The sequence below is a fragment of the Gymnoscopelus microlampas genome (genome assembly GCF_963454915.1).
Source record: "Gymnoscopelus microlampas genome assembly, chromosome: 8".
Classification (NCBI taxonomy): domain Eukaryota; kingdom Metazoa; phylum Chordata; class Actinopteri; order Myctophiformes; family Myctophidae; genus Gymnoscopelus; species Gymnoscopelus microlampas.
The window spans coordinates 37,686,623-37,712,716 of NC_139945.1; the positions used below are offsets into that span (position 1 = coordinate 37,686,623).

General features: G+C 39.7%; 1 protein-coding gene across 1 annotated transcript; it reads right to left on the reverse strand.

The window, feature by feature from the left end:
• Positions 1-9,802: 9,802 nt before the first annotated feature.
• On the reverse strand, positions 9,803-25,900 carry LOC311051007 (high affinity cationic amino acid transporter 1-like). Its single transcript, XM_084065333.1, has 12 exons — positions 25,763-25,900; positions 19,740-20,129; positions 19,189-19,347; positions 18,902-19,073; positions 17,991-18,130; positions 17,667-17,889; positions 16,850-16,989; positions 14,705-14,807; positions 14,033-14,232; positions 13,490-13,641; positions 13,021-13,129; positions 9,803-12,683 (listed from the first exon to the last, which is right to left on the reverse strand). Exons 2-12 carry the CDS (start codon positions 20,107-20,109, stop codon positions 12,505-12,507), a joined length of 1,947 nt encoding a protein of 648 aa, XP_083921459.1. The 5' UTR covers positions 20,110-20,129; positions 25,763-25,900; the 3' UTR covers positions 9,803-12,504.
• Positions 25,901-26,094: the final 194 nt, after the last annotated feature.

Here is a 26,094-nt window from a genome sequence, read left to right on the forward strand (position 1 = left end):
AAAGCCAAAAATATTGTTTTAATAGATAAGTGGACAAAAACAAAAGCTAAGACAGAATCATCAAAACGTTGCCATTATCAGGAAGAATGTTTAAGTCATAGAGCCTAATGTACAATAAGCATACTGTACACACAAACACGTGTCTTCTGCACTGTGGTGTTAAATATAAGCCTACGTATTGTATTTTTAATATATACCAATCAAACTTCACCTTGTGCATTGACAGAAGAAAACATTCCTTTTTATATTTTCACACTTGACAGATAAAATATGTATTGACAAGCTTTGCACATTGATAGCACAGTCAGGACTAGGACCCAGGTGCAGAACAGTGAAGCAGAGGCAGGGCGGTATGAAAGCAAGAGGTTTATTTATAAAATAAACAACAAAGAAAACACTAGGGGATAAAGCACTAGGAATACTGGGAGATCTATACAAGGAAACAAAGGGCAAAAAACAAACACAGGTGACACAATCTCGACAAACTGGCAAGGAACAAAAAACCCTAGAGAGTATAAATAGACAATAGTACACACAGGTTAACACGGTGGACAATTAATACATGTTAGCTGTTCCGGCCTGGCGGAGATAATAACACAGATCATCATGACAATGCCTTTATTGTCACTAGTACTACACAATAATTTAAAATCATAGATAGCATTTATCCCTCCTAACTATTTGGAGCAATGTTTGGGCATGTCATTATAGTAGCGATGTACAAGTTGTGGGCTTGTAGATCGGCAAAAAACAGAAAAAGATGAAATATGGAGATACAAGGTTTTTGACGGACAGCAATGATACAGAGGTGATGTTGAAAATCGTGACTGTTTCCTTTGAGAAGCAGAACCAGAAAGCACATCTCCTCTCCGACTAAGACACTGTTATGACCTACTTTTGCCAAAAGGCCAGTCATCTTTTTCGGAAAGCTTTTTGAGCAGTTGCTTGAAATAATGTTTAGAAAAGGTACGTACTCTATATGCTTACGTCAATGGGGCTTCAAAACCATGGCGATTTTCTAAAACTGAGCAATGCTATATGGTTTATCATGTGACTGGGAAGTGGGAACAATGTCTGTGTTATGAGAAAACAATGCATTCCCATCCAGTTCCAGACAAAGTTTCATAAATGGGACAGTGTGGCATCATTATTTCCTCGAATGTTTCAAATACTGTATACTGATTTGAAAAGACTAACCAGGACAACACAGCAGAGACTACTGTAGGGCATTTAAGAATAATAACTACCTCAGCTGAAGAGCAAGAGCACAATTATGCTGGAATATCGCTCTTGTTAGAATGAGGCTCAGTGCAACCTATAACACAACTTTTTCATGTCAAGGAGCCCCAAATTAATTCAGTATGTATTTCGGACCCCCATCTGAAAATATTTAGTGCCAGGGACTCCATAAGAGATTTGTGTTGTACTGGGGACCCTCTGTATCCCCCTCAAGGACCCCTGGGGGTCACCGCACCCCACCTTGAGAACCACTGATTTAGACCAGTGGGGTCTCAGTTAGTGGAGCCAAATGTTTGTATTATTTAATACCCTTGGGTCATGACTTCATGATTTACCCCAAAATCTGGTCCCAGTGTGAAAGCAGTTGAGAGGAGACTTTGTTGACATCATTAGTTTTGACCCAAAATCTGAGCAGTAACCCAGTTCAATCACAATCTCATTGTCTGGTTAGTAGCCTACTTTTTGCCATTGAATTAAATGTTTCAGATTCTCCTGAAAATAATGATAGTAAATCCAGATGTCACATAATCAGCAGCTAACGAGAGATATCTGACAACAGAGATTGTTGTGGTGATTATGTAGATGCGTGTGTCTTAGGTGCAAGCCTGCTGTGCTGTGGGGAGAATCAAGAGCAGTTAGCTTCTGATTAGCAACAAACTGTAACACAGCAAAATCCAGAGCTAACTCAGAGTTAAATGAACACTCCAGATTTGACTGTGAACTTTGACTGTTGCAGTGTGCCAAAGTCTTGTAGTACAGTATAAGCACCACCAGGCTTCTACTATGCATTCATATTTAAATGTGTATATAAACGATTTGAACAAATAAGAAAATAAGGTATTGAACTGATAACACTGAGTCCAGTCAGCCCATCTGGATCTTATACTTAAAGCTGCAGTCCTTACAGTAACTTTGAACATACTTTGCATATGTCTACCGCTTACAAAACATGCTTCAGGTAGTACTACTTGTCAAGCAGTAGGTATCCGACCTACAGTACCTGACACAAGTATAAAGTTCTCAATTGAAAAGTAGGGAGACAACCTCCAACCACTGCAGGTGTGCTAGTTATAAAGTATTCCAAATCGTTTTTTATTTGTCAAAATATTGCAACTTTGAAATGGTTTCGGTCCAGTATTTCAACATCTTGAATATTTTACAGACAAAAAATGATCTCCATCTTGAGAACCCATCTTTAAACTGCGATTTCTGTGTCCCGTCTTGATCTCACATTAAAATGTTTTTTTTGTCTGTTCAGTAACAGAGGTCTCCTGTCTCTCCAGCTCTTTATTAAACTGAAAATGCCAATCAAGAGAAAGAACAGTATACACAGGTGAAATGTCTCTCCTGATTGGCTGGAATTGGCCCACCTAAAATCCACCTCTATTTATTAAATAGCTGGGAGAGATGGATAGACCCCTGTTATTAAACAATGACTCTATAGCAATGAATAGAAAATCTTTTTTGTTTTAACCCCCAAAAATATAACTTACTCTGCCTTTAAAGATGACATTGTTGCTGCAGATAAAGCAAACGACTGGTTCCACCTCATCAGCTAATGTCTGAAGGCATCAGAAACTTAAAATCATACCAGCCTGTGACTTAAGGTGGAAAGAAGTACCGTATGCCAACAGCAACATCATGTGTGACTGACTGTCCCAATGAGATCATTTAAGGAACTTGTTTAACAGTGTAAATCTCTAAGGATCAACAGCCCTAAGGTTTGGCTGCTCGTGACAGATGCTCATGACAGATGCAAGCCTTAAGTCGATTAGCTCCATTGTTAACTTCAAGTCCCCCATAAAGAGCTGACTGAATAGCTGCTGGACCTAATAACCATCAATTAGCTGAGTGGCAGCAGGTTCCATTTACAGTACCATCTTGTTTTTTTGTTGCTATTTTAGTTGTCTAGTAAGGTGGAAATTGTATGAATGTATCAATGAATGGCAATAAGCTATCAAGCTTTTTTGTGTTTTATCCTTTTGACTGATATGTACAACTATATGTTCATGCACATTTTGTAAATAAAAAACATAAACAAATCAAAAATTCAAAGACTAGATTACCAAGCGGGACTGTTCCAAATGTTCCAGTTGTTCCAATGATACAGGAGCTACCACAGGAGGAGTTCTCTGATAAGGCCTATTAGGAAATAGTGCTGTTGAATGTATAACTTCATATAATTGTTCCTCACCAATGCTCATTATAATATGGTACAATTTTTGTGTACTCGGTCTGTGTATCAGAGGAGGGCTGTGGACAGTTCAGAAACCCGCCAGTGACATCATCGCTGGGGAATCCAAGCTATTCCTGGAAAGTTAGTGTGCTATAATGGAAGCCATTGTTCTGGTGTAAATTTAAAAAAGAATGTTTAAAAAAACCCTGCCTAATGATGATGTCAGTTTTTTTTCCTTTTTTAAAAAACATTTTATGATGAGCATTAGTTGAGGGCCAATTATATGAAGATAGGTTGAAAATGGCTGAAGTCGTCCTTTAAGTTCAGCTCTACTTCACCCAAAAGTTCAAACCAACTACACAGTCAAATCCTCAGTGTTAGCCTAATTTATCCATTCATTAATGTACCCAACTCTGAGAGTGTACAAATGTAACTAAATGGGACCGGAAGGGACCATTGGTTATATTTGTACACTCTCACAGTTAAATGAACACTGAGGATTTTACTATGAGGACCAGTGGAAGGATAGAATGGCTGACTTACAGTAGGAAGCAGTGGAGGCAAGAGACAGGCAGTGGCAATGCAGGAACCCTTACCCCAAAGGCTGTAAGGCAGTGGTTCTCAACCTGTGGGTCAGGACCCCCAGGGGGATACCCACATGATTTTGGGGGGTCCCCAGATGACAGTGAAGTGACAATTTAAGGACTTTTAAGACCTTTTTAATACAAAAAAAGAAAGATATGAAATGAAAAAGACCATTACTGCATAACAAGTCAAAATCAACAAACTATATGTAAAAAAAAATATATAAAAACTGGTCAAACATTGGCCACATTTTTAAATAATATAAGAAAGAGGCAAACATTTTGAAAATAGCTGATCTACAAGCTCACAACGCCTCGCAACTGTGAGCTTGTAGATCAGCTATTTTCACAATATTTATCTGTGGAACCGAGTCAAACTAATAATGCCTCAACTCCTATAATTCCAAGTGCTTGTCAAAGTGGGGGGTCCCCAGTTCAAATATGATTATTTTGGGGGGGGGGCACAGCCTGAAAAGGTTGAGAACCACTGCAGTAAGGCACCCATCTAAAGTCAGCCTCTCTCATTCTACAGCTACACTATGACATTGAAGCAACCCATCAATATTTGAATCCAATCCCACTTCCTTTGTCTGATGTCAGGTTGAAGGAGACGAGCAAAGATTTCAAAGACTTGGGACAGAGAGTTCAGTGCTTGTCCTTCAAGACCGTCATCATAAAGTTGTTCTTTTCTTATAGAAATGATACATTACACATTTTCGCAAATAGAATAAAATGGTGTCAGACTTACACCATGAAATTGCATCCACTTTTTCAACCTAAAGTCATCAAGTCCAGAAAAATAAGCTAATTAGTATTAGTAAGCTACTTCTCTGTGGGTGGGCTCAGCAGAGAGATAAGTTCAATGCAACATGCCATTGTGGGAGTGGCTTGTCGAGCAGGCTAGTCTAGCACACAAATGCTGTGTCAGCACCTGCAGTGCAGAACTGAGGCCAATAAATCAGAATCCATTACACCTGCCCCTCTGGTCTCCCTCCCTATCAGGTCTCATACATTACACTATGGGGTGATGTAGTGCTGTTCAGCTGCATAAATAGAGAAACTTAATCCCAAAAGCTGATGTCCTGATACAATGCACAAATGCACACGTGTGCATTGTCTAAGCCAGTGGTTCTCAAAGTGGGGTCCGGGGACCCCCAGGGGTCCTTGGAGAGGTTCCAGCCAGGGGGTATCCAGCTAGATGTGTTGGTACAGCATCACAATCATTTTAACCACTTGATCCAATACGTTGGCTATTCAAAGATAGCAGCTCTACAAGCTTGTACATCTGCTATTTTTGAACAGTTTTGAAAAATCCCCAAAATGTTAGGAAGATTTTGAATTATTTTAGATTTTTTTAACATAAATGTTCTCTTCTGGAGGTCCCTGGCACAAAACCTTTTCAGATGGGGGTCTGCGACCAAATACATACATACAAATCAATTTAGGGGTCCTTGACATGAAAAAGTTTGAGAACCACTGGTCTAAGCACCAGATGACACAAATAAGAACCTGGAGCCTTCATCCAGAACTGTCTGTCTGTCCTGCTACTTTGATCGCTTATTCGCTTCCCCTGCTTCTGCGTAAGTGATTACTATCCTCAAATCAATAGTGCAGCCCACCGGAAGACCAGAGCAGCAAAGTATCTTCCTGGAGGAGGAGCTGAATGATGACTATGTTACATCTGTGTCATTCAAGTAAGTTACCCTTGTAAAAAACCTACACAAAAGACACACTGAATTACTAATGAGGAGGGGGTTTATTCAGTTAGGGTAGAAGATCTATGAACACCTGAGGCCGATTCTACAAATGTCTTCTAAATCCTGACCGTTTTCTGATACTGGTTCTCAAATGCTTTCATGTCAAGGACACCAAAATATATAAATGGTATGTATTTGGCCGCGGACCCCCATCTCAAAATATGTTGTTCCAGGGACCCCCAGAAGCAAAGATCTGAGTTACAAATGTTCTCTTTGAAAATATATATATTCGAAGATTTGCACACATTTTCATGATTTAAAAAAATTAGCAGATCTACATTGATGGATATGTTTTGTGGACCAGATTGATATGATCTAGAAATATCAATCTAACCAGTCAAATTAATATAGTGATGTCTTTTTGGGCCTGTACTTCAGTCTTTTAAACATGCTTTCTGTAACTCTACTATACTTTCCCTACCAACGCCATGTAGCTGGCTCCATATTTGCTACCTGGTGCCGGCTCCATATGTTTCCAATCAGTAAAAACATGTCTTGGTCAACGCTTTGTGCTTTAATGTCAAATGGTGTGTTTAATGTCCTAATGACCTGTATCTCTGTACAATGACCGATATCTCTGCATGACCTGACATCGTCACTAATTCCCTTTGTCAGCTTTCACCCTGTCACAGATAAACCTGCCACATGTCCTATGATATCGAAGGAATAACTTGTTTATGGAACCAAACGTTGTACACAAGGACACTATAAGATGAACAACAACTTATTATGATGACACCCTGATGCCTGACAGCTCATCAGATATGATCTGACGTCTGAGGGTCTTAACCAATCGTTAGGATCCACCTTATATCTGATGTCCGGACTCCAACTTGTGTATAAATACTATTGCCTGTATTTGTAAGATTAGTGTGATTTTGATTCTTGTCTGTAACTTGTACTGTCCTCGTGAGCACGCTCAGTAATACAGAATTGTTTCATCCTTGGACTTTCATCCGTTCTTGTCTGACTCTCATTTCTTTATGTCGACTGGTCAAATCTTGGGGTCTTAGAACGAAAACCATCTCTTCATCTTTCTTGGTTTCAGCCCTATTTATAGGGTTCATATTTTAACCCTATCATACATAATGGTTACAGTGGTTACACAGATGTGTTCCCGGTCTTAATGGGTTAAGGGAAGACAGGGTTATCAGACAAGCTCATCGTCTTCCACTTGTTGTTTATGTGTTTATTTAGAATGAATCTTACTGTACACAGCCATCCTGGACAACCCCTGACAACAGTACAATCCATGTGGACAGGGACCGATAAGAGTAATAGAGTGCTGAATCCTTGACAGGGAGCAGGCTGCCATTACTTTCCATTCGTACAGTAAATGCTGTGAATGTAATGGTCACCTTCTCTTACTGTGAAACTGAAGAGCCACAGCCTAATCTGTGTGTGTGTGTGTGTGTGTGTGTGGCCCTGTGTGTGTGAATGACGTGACATTCCTCGTTTCCCAGACACTCTCTTCCACCCACACTGCACATGATACCCATCTGTGGCCTGCACCAGCTTTCTCCCGCTCTCCCCCGTCGGTTGTTTATACCCCCACTGCTTTTATCTACCGAGCCTTTATGCTATAAGATTTATGCCCAGACCTCCAATGAGCTTCCATGACCATGAGTACGTTCCCTTCCCCCATCCCCCACCCACCTATCCTCCACTAACCTCACCACCTGCCTCCTGATAGGCAACACGGTGGCCAGACCTTCATCAACAACCCTTATTGTCACATCTGTGTAGTCTGTCGCGACTCGCGAGTATGGTGCATGCCTGTGCGTGCGTGCTTGCGTGCATGCGTGTACATGCTCATACGGCTTCCATCCTAAGTGAAATGACATCCATGCCTGATTTCTGAGCTGGATACAGATCCTGATAGTGAATTCTCTGTGGTTCTCTGCTAATACCACTGAACTGGAACCATGAAATATTGAAGATGAGTGAAAATGGAGGCATACGGTACTCCTCCTTCCATACTGTCTGTATCCCTGTCTTCTTTGTGTGCAATAACCCATCAACCCACATGCGCAGGCTGAGAGGAGATGAGTAAACCGTTACCAGAGAATCCTCGGTGTGGGGCTTACGTTTGGAAGAAATACAGTGCCACCCTATATAGAGTCCTCTGATTATCTGATACTCTGTGTAACATGCGTTTCACCAGTCAGTCAGTCAGTCATGTTACATTTATGTTATTTGCAAAGAAACACTGCTGTCTGACACTGCTGCTCAACAACACACACACACACACACACACACACACACACACACACACACACACACACACACACACACACACACACACACACACACACACACACACACACACACACACACACACACACACACACACACACACACACACACACACGCACGCACACACACACACACGGAATCTGCTCCTCCATAGTTCACTGGCTGCAACACACAATCCAACAAGGATTCTTGGAGGATGACTATGATAAAATCACAGTAACATAACAAATCAGTCACTTCACTAATGCTGTCATGTTCCTGATAATAATGCTCCATTTAAAAGCATGTCCTCAGGCTCACACTTGACCCCAAACAGTAAAGCCAGTTACATTAGAGCAGGGACAGGGATTCCCAAACTTTTTAGCTCAAGACCCAAAAGAGAAATTAGACATTTGCCCAGTACTCAAACTAGTGAAAATAGCAGATCTACGAGCCTTGTACATTGTGAGCTTATTTGCTATTTTCATTACTTCTTCAAATGTTTTAAAAGGGTATTTATGGAAGTTATTCGATTTTGTTTTAATCTTTTGAAATATTAACGTAGGAAACAAAAAAAGGGGATATTTACTGGCGACCCATAACAATTGGTCCACGACCCAAGCATGGGTCCCGCCTCACTATTTGGGTAACAGAGTACAATTTACATGTACAGCTTTTGGGTTCATGTGTGACTTAAAGACTACATCTTCTTCTTCTCAGCCACACACACACACACACACACACACACACACACACACACACACACACACACACACACACACACACACACACACACACACACACGCGCGCGCGCTCGCAGCACACCATACACACTTGCTTGATTAACCTGCTGTATAATGTATCCAGGTTACAGCGACTGCAGCTGCGATTACTATACAAACACACCTAAATACGGAGAGTGTAAATACGGAGATTTGTTTAAAAATAGTAGGCTAATAATGCGACATTCTGCAGTGTCGACAATTATCCATCATCTAGTTAATTAATATATAGGCCTAATAGGCTATAATGCTGCTTAAAATGTCATGAATAGGAAAAGCCTTCGACCCAAATGCATTCTGAAATGGAAAACCATTACCTTTTACATCCAGGAGATCCGTGCGGACACAGCTTCACGATCACAGGACTAGATCCAGTAGATCCAGTCACATCTAGGGACCATTCTGTTTCTGCAGCATCGGAAGAAAATAGGGAGGCAGGAGAGTCCAGGGAGAAGGGGGTGGAGGGGTTCCAACGCCCTTCTGAATGTGAACCTATGTCGCCCCCTGTAGGTGAATAGTAGTCCACACACAGTAGATTTACCTGTGACCTGGGCTGAAGTGGTTAATGTATGTTTTGTAATAATAATCAAAATCTACATAGTAACTACACTTTTAAAATAAAATAAATTGTAGTGAAGTAAAAGTAAAATATTTGGCTCTGAAATTGGATAAGTAAAAGTACAGAAAATTGGAAATACTCAATTAAAGTAAAAATACCTCACAATTGTACTTAAGTACAGTATGTGAGTAAATGTACTTAGTTACTTTACACCACTGCTAAGGGGGAATTAACGACAAATGACTATGTATGCACTGTTATAGTATATCATAACCATATATAATCTGTGCGCTTAGATTTTTTAAACCTCCTGTTAGGCTTGCATTCAGCACAATACTACAGTACTAACACCATAAGACATTGGCTACCACTTCCTATACAGTGGGACCTTGAGCAAAATGTGTATGGCACACCTTTTGGATTCATAACAAACAAACTTTCAAGCACATAACAACAAATCAATGACAAGATTTGTGCCATTGACTTTCCAGCACCATTTATTTACAGCAGGACTTACACAAACCGCAACCTTGACAAGACGATAAAAGGTTGAATGATTGGAAAAACAAACACAGAGTGCAAAAGCTATATCTGTTTTCATGTAGGGGTAACTGCATGAAAACAAAATATCTTCATTCAAGTTTGCACACAATTCAACTCCAATAAAATGCACAGCATAGAAGACAAATATTCAAACACGCTGCTCTGGCTTCACTTGAATGCTGGTTACAGCAGGATAACACCCTTATTCTAGACAATTATTACAAATTAAATTATGTCAAGATGAGCCCTGTGAGATTGCACTCTCCAAAACAACAATGTGTGATGAATGGCACATGGTATGTGATTGTATTCTGTGCTTGGACTTGTCAAACAAATAACAACAAATATATTACATACGGAAAACATGTAGTACCCCACTCTACATTTGGTATGGGAAAACTGTGCTGAAAGCTACTGCAGAGCTACTGCATTCAGCTCCTTCAAAGTATTGTTGGCATCTGTTTAACTAAAAAGTTAAAAAGCTGTGTAACTGTACATTGAAGGGAAAAGAAAAACATGTTTTGTACAAGAAAGCCCAAAATGTAACAACTTAGCAATGTTGACACACCCAAATACATCCCAATGATAATTAAATGGTAGTAATTTCCAAGGTTCTTGATAAAGTACATGAATCACGCAGTTTCATGACAAAAATGGCAACATACAACAGAAGCATAGTATTTACAAAACGCCATGATGAACACAAAAGTGTAACATTTATGTAGCAACAGCTCATTTGATTCTGGTGTTTTTACCACCATTAACCTTTTTTATGTTTTATGTAACTGCTTAGTCTCCCATGAGAGATAACTTTATCTACTGGCATTTTCAAGAAATATTACATATTTGTAATAACAAAATTATACTGTTCAAAATAAAAAAAAACATTTGTTTTGTGACAAAATGTATATATTGATTAGTGAATTTGGCCTCTGGTTAACAAGATGCAGAATCATAAATAGCAAAACCAAAAAGAAACAAACAAGTTGACATACCAATTAAACGGGGTTCATTAAAGACATACTAAGTGTACCTTTTATTTTTGACTCCACACACATACCTCTATATGAATTCATCAACTGAACAATATAAACCGCCCCAGGAATCCAGTATTGATTAACTCATACAGAGATGTGTATGCAAAAGTAAAACGAAACAAAATAAAAGCTAAAATATATCTATAAAATACAAAAAGCATATTAAATACACAATGTACAGTATTTACAGACACTCTTAATTGTTAATGCTGGTCAGAGATAAAATAGTTCTCTCTTTGGGGTTAGCACCCGATATAGAAACAGGCACTTACATTTTTGATCATAATATTACTTTTGTAATGCGATGGCTGATAATCAATTCACATTATATAACATAAAGCACAGCACCAGGATGTGCACTATTCTTTGGCAAAATTCTAGAAGGACAAATCCCTTGCCAGAACCTGAAATGTAAGATTATATTAAGCCTGACCTCAAATAAATAAGCAGGTGATGGAGAAACAGGATAAAGTCAGCTCAGCAGCAACTCCCTACCCCCTCTTTAGAGCACCATGCAACATTTCTCTGCCATGCTGTTGCCGTACAGAAGGGGCATACATAGCATGTTGCTATATCCCCATTTAGTGCATTGTTTCCAGACAGAAATCTGTATCTTTGGGTATTATAGCCAAGTAGTGCAACAGCATCACAAAAGGCAGAGTACATATTATTAGAAGCGTGTGCTGTATTTGACAATAATCATCATTTTCAAATATACAGGAAAGATTTTTTTGATTGGGGTACTGGCACAACAGATGGATGTGTTGACTTGATAATAATCTTGCATAGATGTTGGACACAGTGACCAGCACTGTGCCACTGGACTAGAAGACCATGACTACATTTAAAATGTCACAGACAGAGGACCTTCAATGTATATGTGTCCAAGGAATCAATGGGTCGGTTTCACATTTTTGTTCTGAAAAGTGATCCACAATCTGCCTTTGCCAACTGTCATAGTTGACAAATGCAATTGTTAAATTATTTAACAATGTTATGACATTTTTCTGAAACTATGGATGCACATCTTAAGAGATGAATAGAATTGAATGTTGTTGCTCATAGTAAAAGTGGAAAATATGTCTCATTTGTCTCGGTAGTGATATACATAATAAAAATTGAAGGGCAGTACAATAGATTGATGTATTATCTTTTGTGCTGCCACCCGCACATTTATGATAGTACTTTTGCCATTCAAACCATATCAAAGTGCAAACAATTTAGTAAATACATACAGCAATAACTTACTGTACAGCGATGACTTACAGCAATACTATCAGGCAATTATGGTAAATAAAATATATTTAATAAAATACTAACTTAGCCTTTAGATCAATTCAAGGACAATAGCAACCAAATGGAGGCACCAGGGTGGAGACTTGGTGCACAGGTTTGAAATGTGCTTAATGCTTTATAAATGGTAAAATGGTTTAATGCTTTATAAATGGTAAAATGGTTTAATGCTTAATTATCATTAAGTCTCTTGGGTTTGTATTACCTCGGAGAGGCAAACACATGTGGGTGTCAGTGAGATAAGCCGAATTTATACTGCTTCATTCATAGTAAACACAGAGAAGAACACCGGACCTCTCTTAGGAATCCTCGTCATCGTCTGCTGCGGCGTGACGCCCACTGTGTAGAAAGGCCTCCTTCTCTGTGGCCATCGGCTGTCCATTGATAGAGCAAGGTGGTTTGTAACTGTCAGGGCTGGACCTGCTCAGTGCCGCTTCTGCACTGTTACGAATACCATAGCCAAAGTAGATAATGAAACCTGGAAAGAGTACAGAAACATTACTGCTGACACATACAAAAAAAGCAAAACAAAGGTCTGCATCCACTCTACAATCAGTCACAAGGTCCTGTTTTTTTTTAATATGTTTTAACAACATTAAACCTGGCGTACCGATTTTGGACAATATTTTCACTTTTTTTTATAGCAAGAATAGCAGATCTAGTAGCTCACAATGTGTTGTGAATGCGATGCGATTCGCTATTTGTCGTATATATTGCTTAAGTGGTTAACAATTGCATTACCGTGTTAAAAATGACCAACATTTGAAATGAGGCCCTACATTCATCTTATGAAAATGGTAACTAAATAAACGTACCCAAGACCATCCAGATGGCAAAACGCATCCATGTGCCTCTGTCGAGCTGCATCATCAGAAATATATTGATGAACATACTAGCTACAGGGACGAATGGCAACAAGGGAACCTGAGGAAGTGAGGTTTTACAATACAGTAGTTAGGTTAGTAGTTACAGTAGTAATGTTAACAACCTCACATTGGGCAAGAGGCTTACTTTGGGGCAACTTAATCCTTATGTAAAGGACTTTGAATTGCCTCTGCGTATGAAATGTGCCATACAAATAAACTTGCCCTGTCATTAATTAACATGCACAACTGAAAACACTGAAAAAAGTAAACATACAGTACATAAATATCAAGTCTACCGATAACACTCATCCAAGTCTTGGTATAGTATGATGGATCAACTATTTTCCACCACTTTCAGACTATAAATTCAGACTCGCTCAATTACTACAACTACTTACTGTATGATAACAGACATTACCTTGAATGACAGTTTGGTTTTGCTCTCTGGCTGTCTCCATACAATGAAGGTGATAACCAGGCTGGCAAACATAAGAATACTGAGGAGGGCGAGTGACCAGGGTGCGAATCCCCCCTGCACGGCTACAACACAGAAGACACACACCAAAACACCTAGAGAGGAAAAGCGACACAGCAGTGACTAGACAAAACAAAGCAACACACTAAAACACATGGAGTGCATCGCAGTGGTGGACAAAGTATTTACTCAACTAAATACTCAAGTATTCAAAAGTACAAATTATGAAGTACATTTTCTTTTTAATATCAATGCATTGCTGTATTGAAATTTAGAACCCCCCCCCCCAATAAAAAAAACTGAAATGTTCATGAATTTTCACAAATTTAAATGGGGCTTAAGTGGTTCATTCATAATATATTTTTTGTAAGTCCCTTAAAAAATGTACTTTACTCAAGTAAATGTACTTAGTTACTGTCCACCACTGTGTGCATGATTTTATCATATGGAATGCCCGAAACAGTATACATTAAATATGTGTCTCACCAATTGTACTGGTGCAGAAGCTGGCAATAAAACCGGACAGTTGAGAAGGTTCTGTGTTGGAAGGGAAAACTAGGCTCCTGATGGTGAAACGGTCATCTGGCTCTGGCAGGAAGCCAATGGTCCCCTCACTAATGGATTCACCCATTTCATCTTGTGTGTTGGCCATTTCATAGGACGAACTCGGCTGTTCTGGTTGGTACCTACAAGAGACAAGAGGTTATTTTACTATGACAGTCAAAGCTGTGGTACTGTATGCGTGCTTTAGTATGTGTGTTGGGAAATTATGGATGCTACAGAGTGGTTATAATAATAATAATAATAATAATAATAATAATATCTGGAATTTATTTTACTTTTATTTATTACTTTTATTTTGCTCTTTTCTAAGTACTCAAAGACGCTTAGTTTACATGTGTGTAAACAAAACAAAAACAAGATAACAATTTTATTAGGAAAAATTCAGACAAGCAAAAGTTTTTTAAAAGCAAGTTGAATTAAAAGCAATAAAACACTAAAAATAACAAGTTGAAATCAAAGTCAACTCGGACGGGCAATTCTGAACAGGTGGGTTTTCAGGGTGGTTTTGAAGGTAGGGAGGGAGGGGGCTTCTCTGATATGTTATGGTGGGGGCGGCCTACACAGTGAAATACAGACTTAAATGAAAACTCCTACCTGAGGACTAGGACACAGGCAGCCACCAAGCTGTAGGCCAGTAGGGTGCCGATGGACATTAGGTCCACTAAGTCTTTCAGCTCAAACAAGAAGGCCATCACGGCTGCAGGACAGGAAACAGAGAAATACAACACATTTACTGCTCAAGTCCCACGTTTACTGATAATGCACAAAACAGATATTTAGATTTTGAACAGAATTTGAACAAAGTTTATCATTCATATAAATACAAAACAATAAATTAAGGTATTTTATGACCTGAAAATCACAAAAATATCACAACACATAATTCATTAAAGAAAAATGGGAGAAGGAGGTTATTTTCTCAAAGTCACATTTGACTGATTGGCTGGAAATGTTATCACTTTCATGTACGGCGGGAATTTGGGTACGGCGGGAATTTGGGTGGAAGTGCCTTGCTCGATTCTTTGTTACACCAAAGCAGAATGCTCCTTTCTCTGAAGGGATGCTAAATGTTGGAGATGCGGTTATAAGGAAGCTGGTCACTGGTATTGTTGCTGTCAGGCAGAAACCTTGTATCTCCATATTTCCATTACTTTTAAGATTTTTTCATGAATGAATGCCCTACTTCATCATACACGAGTGTCACACAAAATAAGTGAAAATAACTAATCTACAACCTCACAACGCATCACGATGCAACTCGTTGTGAGCTTGTGGATCGGCAATGTTCACAATTTTAATGATAACAAAAAAGGAACGGTTTTGGATATACAAGGTTTCCAACTGGCAGCAGAGTGGCAGAGTGTCCAGTGGTAAAGCCTTTCTGGGCAGAGTTCCATAAAGCATACTTAACACTGATCTGCTGTTGTAACTTTCCATATTATTTTTTGAACATGTAGATTTCAGCCAAAGCGACCTGATGAATATTAATTTGGCATTTTAATATCCACTTGTACAAAAGTTTTCACAAGTCATTGGTTACTTCCCGAGGCCCCCACTATGCAGGACTGGATAGATATAGTAAATGACATATATGCCGTAGAGAGGATTACTTTCTCTCTCCGGCTTCGGGAAGATACTGTATGTTCATTCAATTCAGGTCTATTTGGGTCAAATATGTAAGGCCTTTACGGACAGATTTTGTAGAGGGACGGATGAAATGACGATAATATAGTCTTGGTCATATAAAAAAGACAATATATTTGTGTTCTCTCTCAGGTCTTCTTGTGGTTGATTGCTTTTATGTGCACAATGTATCTCTCCCAGTTGTATACGTTTTACTTTATTAAATTAAAAATGTAAATCTGTGACTACAGAAGAAATGTCTTTTGAAATAATGCTTGGCTGTAATACTGCTCATCCAAAAAGAAGAAAGAAAGAAAGAAAGAAAGAAAGAAAGAAAGAAAGAAAGAAAGAAAGAAAGAAAGAAAGAAAGAAAGAAAGAAAGAAAGAAGAAAACAATAGCTTGTAGACTGTTTCTTTGAGTCTCCATCTGTTCTGAAGCTTTTGTCATGTCACCTTCCCTCCTTCCACATATGGCATATAAGCCACTCCAATTCCACCTTTGGGCTTACCGGACATGAACCCTGACGCAATGGTGGCGACGATGGGTGTCTTCCTCTCGCTGATACTCGCCAGAAACGAGAAGAGCAGACCATCACGAGCCATAGCAAAGATAATGCGTGGTAGTGGGAACATGGAGCCAAGGAGACTAGGCCAAGGTCGAAGGAAGGAGGAGGAGGAGGAGGAAGAGATTTATAACCCAAATATACTGTTGCTGTACTCTGGCTTCACACAAGGCTTCAACTGACGGCCTTCTCAGCCCAACAACATGGAAGACACACTATTGCACAGCAAAGTGTTTTGAGTTTCCACGTCCACATGGAGGGGACTAGAGCGGCCAAAACAATTTAGAATGTAACCACTTTCAACCTGGAAAATGTTAAAATAAATTCCATCTAGCTACAAGCTCTCATGACATCGCATTGCGGCGCGTTGCGAGGTTGTAGACCGGCCGTTTTCGCTGCACGACACTGTCACACGACAAAGTATAAAATAGGCCTTAAGTGGTTTTGGGAGGTGGGGGCAAAACCGGATCTTGAGGCCTTGTGTGGCTAGAGTGTTCCTTTAGGGTTCTGAGAGGAAAGTCAACCAGTTAGTGGGTTTAGGACCTGACCTCACCTGCCACAACGCCAGATGTTATGGTTGCTGTTAGGGGGGTTTTGGTTCTCGGGCTGATTTTAGCCAAACATTTGAAGAGCAGGCCGTCCTCAGCCATAGCCCATATTACTCTGGGCATTGGGAACATGGAGCCTAGTAAACTAGTAGGGGAGAGAAATAAAAACATGCCGTGCAAGTACATTGCACACGGTTAGATATAGCATATCGTTGCTGTCAGGTGTAAACTTCATATGCCCAAAACTGTTACTTTTCAGGATACAACTGAAAAAGTAGCAAAAATAGCAGATCTACAAGATCCAAACATGTCACATCGTGACACGTTTTGAACTTGCTATTTTTGCTGCTTTTGTGTGACACTGTAGTAGGACGATGTAGGGCTTTAATTTACAAAAGGAAAACATAAAAAGTAAAATGATGGAGATGAGAGGTTTCGTTCTTCCCGACAGCAACAGTGAAATTTCAAATATACTTGCGTGATCTTAAGACGTTTAATCAACACTATGTGAACATAAACAACTGTTCCACATCCAGAGAGGCCATGACGCTAACCTTTTAGGTGTGCATCGGCCTTTCTTCAATTTTGGCAAGTTTGGGAATAAATTCAGTATGTTCACAAATCTTAACTATTTAATTACCCAACATTAAACTATAAGATGGTAAGTGAATTTTCCGTTAGGGGACGAATACTGTTAGCCAAAGTCATAATGCAAAACAAAATCTAGCTTAACTTTAATTGGATTATTCATATCTGAAAAAAGCATGCTGAATCATTAGAAAACTATAAGTAATTGTGAGAAATATGTCCCATGCACCTTACCTGGTAGACAGGGCACACAAAGATCCAATGGCCACTGCAATGTTAGCACCCCCCCAGCCCACATATGTAAAGGCCACAGGCAGTGGGCTGTTGGGGTCCAGCAGGTAATAAGGCATCATCATGGTGAGGGCTGCAGACACTCCAAAGTAGGCCACAAAGCAGATGAGGAGGGAGGACACGATCCCGATAGGAATGGCCCTCTGAGGATTCTTAACCTCCTCTCCTGGAAGGGGGGGGGGGGGGCAGACAGCACTGATGTTAATGTACAGTTACATGGTTACTGTTACAAAAAGTAGAAAGAAAAAGAAAAGATACGATTCTCACCTGTAGTGGCAATACAGTCAAAGCCTACAAAGGCATAGAAGCATGTGGCCGCACCAGAGAGGACTCCTGTGAAGCCAAAAGGCATGAAGCCCCCCTCACCAAGTCTCTCTTCAAGTTCTGATACTATGGACTGTGATATACTGGAAAGAATATAAGAAAGACATTTTGAATAATAATGTATGGTTATGTGGTTATTTTAACAATCATCATCATATCAGATCATCACATCCGGATGAAGGCGAAACGCCACATGATATCATATTACCGTAGTTTATGAAGAGTTTATAAAGAAGGGCTCACAACTCTTAATCTTTAATGATCCACAAAATAGTTAGTATATTTTGTATATCTGTACAGTCTGTGTGTCCCTCGCATATCTCAAGAGCCATTCATCCAATCGATTTCACACTTGTATCGCTGAGGACCCAAGAGAGTGCGGTGTCGAGTGTCACATCGATCGGATGAACGGTTCTCGAGAACACTGCAAGCAGCACTTTCAGGGGCCAAGCAATAGGCCCGCTCTGAACTGACCAATAAATATTGGAAGATAGTTATGCTGCCTTCACTAGCGCCAACAAAAGCTACAAAACCCCAAGTCGCCATTGAAGTGTTGCACAAAATGGTCATTGATGACGTCAAGCTTCATTGCATCATTGGAGTGCTGAAAGAATTTGAAGCCAGCTCAACTTTTTTTTGTACATTTGTAGGTTGTCACACAGCAGTAAGTGTTGGGTGTGTGAATTTGTATCTTCATGTCGCTGACTTCCATTGAAAATGACTTGCAGCCTGTCGCTTTGTCGCTGCTAGTGTGAATGCAGCATAAGTGTGCAGATTTCATTTTTGCAGCCTGAAAATGCAGAGTAACTATACCATCAATTTGGGATATTTGTTTTCCATTTGAACACACTCACTTAAGGCTGGAGTTGCTGGTAACATTGAGAATTTCACTGGGATTAAGATGCCAGTTTTTTAGGGTTCCTTTGACCAGACCTGAGATGATCACAAACAGCAGCACCAGTACATTGATGCAGGTGAACACTTTGTTAACAAGTGCTGACTCTTTCACTCCGAATGCAAGCAAGCCTGTTGGACAGTGAAAACAAAACAGAATGTGAGAGAGGAAAATTACGTCTCAGAGACAGACATGAAATAGAAAAACACTACCATCACATTGTAGAGGCACATTGTAGAGTCTGACCTGTCAGTAGGATGATGATGAAGACTGCAAATATGTCCGGATACTGTGCCAGAACGCCTGGAGCATTCATGGTCATGTATGTTCTGCAGAAGGACTCTATGTGTTTTCCAATCAGTTCATCAAATGTTGCACTCCAGGCTCTGGCTACACTAGACGTTCCTGCGTGGATGAAAAGTTGCCTTTTGATTTGTTTATTTGTGTCATAAAGAATACAAAATAAAAAAACAGAAAGAAAAATATAGACATGAAAACAAACGTTACACAGCTGAGGGAAATAACATACTTGTACAAAAATGTATGTACAAAAATATTAAGATGAATAAAGGCAGTAAAAAGAGGAAAGAAAAAAACAAGATAGAAAAGGAATAAATATAATAATGGAATGGAAAATACTGGGGAAAAACTAATTTTGAACAGTAAACCAACTAATAAAACTAGGTGATTTACTGTTCACACTTTGACAGCATTTTTGTCTCCTACACCACATACTGTATTATGTGGTATAGTATCAATGCAGGGTTCCTTCCCTTCCCTAGGATGAAGTTTCTTACCAATGATATAGGCGAGGATGAGGTTCCAGCCTGTGATGAAGGCCCAGAGCTCTCCAACAGTCACATAGCTGTAGAGGTAGGCTGATCCCGTCTTGGGGACACGGGCACCAAACTCGGCGTAGCACAGACCGGCCAGGACAGAGGCCAGGGCTGCGATTAAGAAGGAGACAACGATGGCGGGTCCGGAGTTGTCCCGAGCCACCGCGCCGGCAAGCACGTAGACGCCAGCACCCAACGTGCTGCCGACGCCCAGGGCTACGAGGTCAAAGGTGTTGAGGCATCGGGACAGACGGGAGTCCTCTGTGTTACAGTCCACCACCTTCACCCTTAGAAGCTGCTTCCCGATGTCTTTTAATGTCGCCAGAATCATCCTGGCACTCGCTGGTGAACCTGACGTCGAAACAACACCAAGATGTTAGGACTGTGACATTACTTTCCATGTGGAAAACTCCTGCTACATTACAGTATGTAGAAATCCACCTTGAATGTCAGAAGACTGGCAAAGCAACAGTCAACAAAATAAGAACAAAGTATCTCCTACCTGTATTATCTATTTCAGTCTTACAACAATTTGATACTATGACGTACAGTCTGTATGTCATACTACCGTACGGTATCTGTATGGTACAGATACGGACACAAGACATGCGCACCTACTGTATACGTTTTAATGAATAATCTTTCCCCCTTAAAAAAGCACAAATGTGAGTACAAGTGAGAATGCGACTGAAAAACAGGGAACAGGGGAAATACGGATGTTAATAATTAACCCTTTAACTGTTAAACTACACTAAGAATTTTGACCGATTAATAGAAGTCAAGGTAATACTATCGATGAATTAAAGTACTGTAAGTAATAAAAAAAAGTTTGTTCCATGGTAAAAGATAACAAAGAGGCTAAAATCTATTTCTTAAATATAACTCATGGGGCGAGTTGACTTGACATGTGCAACTGTGGAAATACTCAGTTGATGTTAGCTTTGCATCGATCATGACTGAGGCAATTGCGTACTACAAAGAACACACACATCATGGTAGATTTAGCAGATAGCAAACCAGCAGCATTCTCCAGCATGTGTAGGAAATAATGTCTTTCCTACTGGCCAGATTGGTGGGTGGTCTCTATAAAAGACTTAATTTTCCTGCATTTATCGGCTAGAAACAAATGTCACAACTACTGTAGCATCCCTAAACCCAAATATTAGCTGATTGGTCATCAGTGCCACAACCACAACCAAAAGTGAATAGTTCCATGATCATTTAAACCCATATCACTACATTCATTTAAAAACAGTGATGGAGTGATGAAGTCTTATCATATCGTGTACTACAGAAAACCAGAGATATCCAACCCAGGTACAGTATTCATGCAAGTTAATGTGACTCAGTCATTCAGTGGAAAAGACAAAGCGCTTGGGTACTACTCACAAGATTTTAGCCTCCTGATAATATTCGAAAGCAAAAAGCAAAAGCCCTCTTTCTTCCTTGATGTGAACAACTTCTCCCCTTCCGAATTATGTGTTCATCAAAGGGCAGTTTACAATCACACAAGGATGAACCCAGTATACTGTAGCTGAGAGAGCAGTCACAATAGCGTGCACTAGGTTGACAAACACACACGACAAAACAGACTGTCTGTGGCACTAGAAACCCTTCAGGTGCCAGCCTCACAAATAGAATGGTGACACATCACATGGCCAGGGACTCAGAACAGCTGTGACGACAGCTACCCCACCCCCACCACACCATCCACCAGACCAACTTTTGACCTCTCCAGCTGACTTTACAATAATACTGCAAAGAACTGTTGATCAGCTATGAAAACACGACGGCCATCAAAAGTATTAGGCTAGCTCATTTTAACAGTTTGTTCTCGTCACAATAGGAACAAAAGGATTTTCTATGATGTATTGACCATTCAAATGAATAGAAATCATGAATCTAAAACAAAGTCTGTTTTATTGATCTAAGATCAGTCTTGTCATGGTAATGATGATCGTTTCATCTAGATGCAGATTAAACATGGGGAAAGTCACAACAAAATGTCAGGAATACTCCGAATTCAACTGTCAAGATCCAATCCAAAATTCATACTCAAAGTTTGAGTGTCACACATTGTCTAACTAGGTTATGACAAGATAGGAGAATTAAACCCCTCAGCGGATGCTATCTTCAAGTAGCTATAAGGTAACTCTGGTACAGTACGTCAAATGGAAACATTTATGTTTAACACCTCTGTAACACATAATACCTCTATAAATACCTCATACATAATTTTCTCCACTGACTACTAAACATAATGTCAAACTCCATTGTCTAGACTAGACACTGTACAGCAAACCGAGTCTAAGAGTTGCATAGGCTAATGTGTGCTCCTACTGAACAATCAAAAAGAGAACAAATTAGAAGTGTGGAAACACATGTCCTTAGATGTTGTGCAAGGGAGATTTGTAGCTCTTAAGGAAGACCTGCCAGAGGTTCGGCACTAAGCACAAAGGCATGGCATTGCACAAGCATTCATTCATGATGGGACGTGCTGCTCAGTCTAAAATAGGCAGGTGGGCAGAGAGAGGCCCTGCCCTCTTCTCCTCCAATCAGCTTGGCCGAACACCTGTGACACAGAGGGGCGACGTGGGTAAATTCGGCATGGCAGTCAAGTCACATGTACAGTACTTAACCATTTGATCATAGACAAAATACTGTCACTTCTTAATGTTAAAAAGCCATAGCAGTACACAACTGGATATGAGATACTGTACAGTACAGCAGAAATACATAAAACCGAGCCTTCCAGAAAAACCTGAACGGCAATGCCTGAAACCAAATTTAAACTTACATATCCATTTAGATAATGGTCTACATTTAATGTCTATCTATAATGGATATGTAATGTATTCCTTCCATGTTCCAGAATATGTGTTGTTTGGCCATTTCCTTGTCATTACTATGCTCACTTAAACTTAAAAGTATTATTATCTGATATTATACATACTGTATGGGCTACTGGAACTGAATTTGTTTAATTCAAATTCTGCCAGATGACATTGCAACTGTGATGTAGCCTACACGAGTCAAACAGATAAAGTATAAACAATTGGCAGTGCGAATGCACAGTTACAACAAAATGACAATATCTGGATTTGAGGATGTGAAGAGGCCACATTAAATTTGATGAACATTCATAGAAGAAAATGTTTTAATGCCTTATGGAAAATCTGATTTTAAAATAAATTGTACAGTATGTTATAATCCAAGTCAGAGATAAAGTGAGCTCCCAACTGTTATGTTTTATCCAACACCATAACAAAAAGTCCCCTCTGTCCATGTGACTGGGCAAGTTCAAAACTAAGTGCCATGTGAGAGTGATCATAAAAATGTGCAATGAGACCTTTCCTTTTCTGGGATTCTGGTCATAATGAACACCTGTGGAGTCTGCACTGACCTTGAGACACAAAAGCTACAGTACAACACACCAACCAAAGTTGTTTTCAATGTATCTGTCTACATACACTACAGCACAAACAACAATGAAGTGAAATAAAACTAATAGGAAATATTGGATTCTTCTTGGCACCCCTGGGATTGACAGAAAAAGGCAGATACTGCATACACAATTAAACAGTAAAAGGCAGATAGGCAAAAGAGGGGGGAAAAGACAGTGGGCATTTTATACGTAAATTATAGTAGTACAGAAGAAATTGAAGCTGGCAGACCTATAAATGACCACTAGGAGCTAAACATTTTCAAACCAGTATTATGGTATGAGGAAATATAACAAAAATGAGGCAATAAAAACAAACATCTGCTAACATTCTTGAGTGTGGAGAATCAACGAGATGAGCACTGAACACAACTTGTATGCTTCTCATGGATCGATTATTTTCACGCCTATTAAATATGTTGTGGTCAGTGACTTTATATTGAGCCACAGTTCATTCATGGCCAATGGCACAGTGGTCCATGCAGCTTCACACAGACAGACTGTACTAGTCCCTATAGCGTACCATTGTTTCAACAATAACGTTTCAAATTGGACGCACAGAGCAGCCAGAATCCCTCTACTTACTATGTAGTAAAACACTAACCTGCAAGTCCAGCTGGAACACAAACTATGCATTTCCCAGAAATATCTTGGACATGGTGGCCTATTATGTGAGAAGATTACAATCATGACTGCTGGACATGCAAGGATGCCCGAAGACCAGAAAATATATAAAAAAGATATATAGAAAATACAAATTCAGGTCCACTTAAGTGACAGGACCTTTTACCCTGATGAAGGTATGCAGACTGAAAACTTAGCCTTTTTAACAAAGTTAAGTGATCTAAGTGTGCAGAGCCTTTTTTATTTGTGCATGAACATGGAATGACTGTCTCTATGTCTATATTATATCATCAAATGCTACATAACACACAATTAGGCCTACTGTATTGTCTGTGCGAGAATAAACTGCATACACAATTAAACTAGTATAAAATGTAGTGTAGTATTGTTTTTTTAAACTGATGCGAGGGTAGCCTAGATGTGTAGAAATAATTTCCCTTCCTAAATAATTTGATATGAATGAGGGAACTGAGGTTAGCCTAAATAAAGATGTCAACACTGAAGTTCATACATGCTCGTCTTTCATCGCATAATGGGAAATAAAACATTTAGTTATTAGCTTACATAGAGTTTGCTGATATATATTGTTTACCTGGGTTGACCAGGGGGTCCACAGTAAAAGTAGTTATGCATCACAATCATTTTAAACACTTTAAAAACATTATTTTATACTTTGGCTAATCAAAAATAGCAGATATACAAGCTCATTTCGTGACGGCCTATGAGCTTGTAGATCTACTATTTTTGAAAAATCATTTGTGCAAATCTTTGAATATATTATATATATTTAAATGTATATGTATACTTTTTTGTTTTGTTTAAGCTAACATTCTTAACTCAAAACTTCTCTTCTGGGGGTCCCTAGAACGAAACATTATGAGATGGGGGTCTGCGGCCAAATACGTATAAATGTGGGGGTCCTTGACATAAAATAGTTGGAGAACCACTGTTTTAGACCATGATGGCATCATGAGCGGTAGGAAGTGTGTCGCTATAAAAGGCAATGTTTGGTGCCTCACTGCCTCACAGTCACAGTGCTGCTCTGTATTGTATGTATGTACTTCATCTCTGACTGTTGCCTAAAAGAGCTCAAAACACTCCTCAGAGCCGCCAACAGAACCGTGGTGGCCACACTAATCCAACTGTTTAATGCAACTGGATGGAGTAAAGACAAATACAATTTATTTACACGATAGGGCAAGGCACCACGTTATTATTGCATCAGCAGAAAGATGGTTCCCTCCTCAAGAACGAGAGACCATGTGTGGTATTCTGCCGTGCCGAATAGTAAAACACGCGGCCCAAAACACAGTCGCCCCGGGGCGATTCTGGCGACCTCGGAACGGTCGCCACCTGGTAGTCCTAAACGTAACCTCAGTAAAAAATATGCCCTAAACTAACCTTATTCCTAAACATGACCTCAGTAAAACTATGCCTAAACCTAACCTTATTCCTACACTTAACCTCAGTAAAACTATGCCTAACCTTAAACTTATTTCTAACCTTATCCTCAGTAAACCAAATACAATACAACCACAATAAAATGGGGGCGAGCGTGTTTTGGGGCGAGTCTTCGGTTACCCGCCGGCAGCGCCGTAGTCATACGTGTGAAGTCTGCTTTGTAATAATCCGTACGCCGGTGTCGCGTGCGAGAAAAAGAACTGATCTACAAGCTAAGAGCGCGTGGCGGTGCGACGCGTTGGTACCTTGTAGATCAGTTCTTTTTTTTTGGCCGCGCGACAACTTCGCGCTTAGGAGTGTATACATTATGCTTTACTGTTTCGGGTTACATGTTAATGATGTCTATCATTGAGATATAGACTGTAACAGACTGCTGTTGGAGGGTCTGTAGCTTACAAACATATTCTAATAAGTGAAAAACGTGAGAAACACGTTCAGTAAACTTTAAGCGACTTACCTCTTAAAAACCCCGCTGTGAAATGTTGCAGCTGTGTTCCAATATGCCACGTAGCGCGGGCTGTATAATACTTTATAAATCTAAATGAATTTTGACAGTTGATCCGACGTTAGACACAGATGGAAGTCAACCTGCAGAGTCGTTGTTGGCTCCGCCCGGATGAATGAGAGTAGGGTGGAAAGTACATTTACTCAAGTATTAAGTACACTTTTGAGGTATTTTTACTCTACTGGAGTATTTCCATTTTTTTAATACTTTTACATTTACTCCACTGCATCTCAGAGTAAAATGTTATACATTTCTGCATAATGAGTACTTTCTACTTTTGGTAC

Coding starts and splice junctions, on each gene's coding strand:
- LOC311051007 (XM_084065333.1), bottom strand. CDS start 20,109: ATGATTCTGGCGACATTAAAAGACATCGGGAAGCAGCTTCTAAGGGTG. Junction 19,348..19,739: donor CATCCTCGCCTATATCATTG/GTAAGAAACTTC, acceptor TCATCCACGCAG/GAACGTCTAGTGTAGCCAGA. Junction 14,233..14,704: donor GCCTGTGTCCTAGTCCTCAG/GTAGGAGTTTTC, acceptor TGTCTCTTGTAG/GTACCAACCAGAACAGCCGA.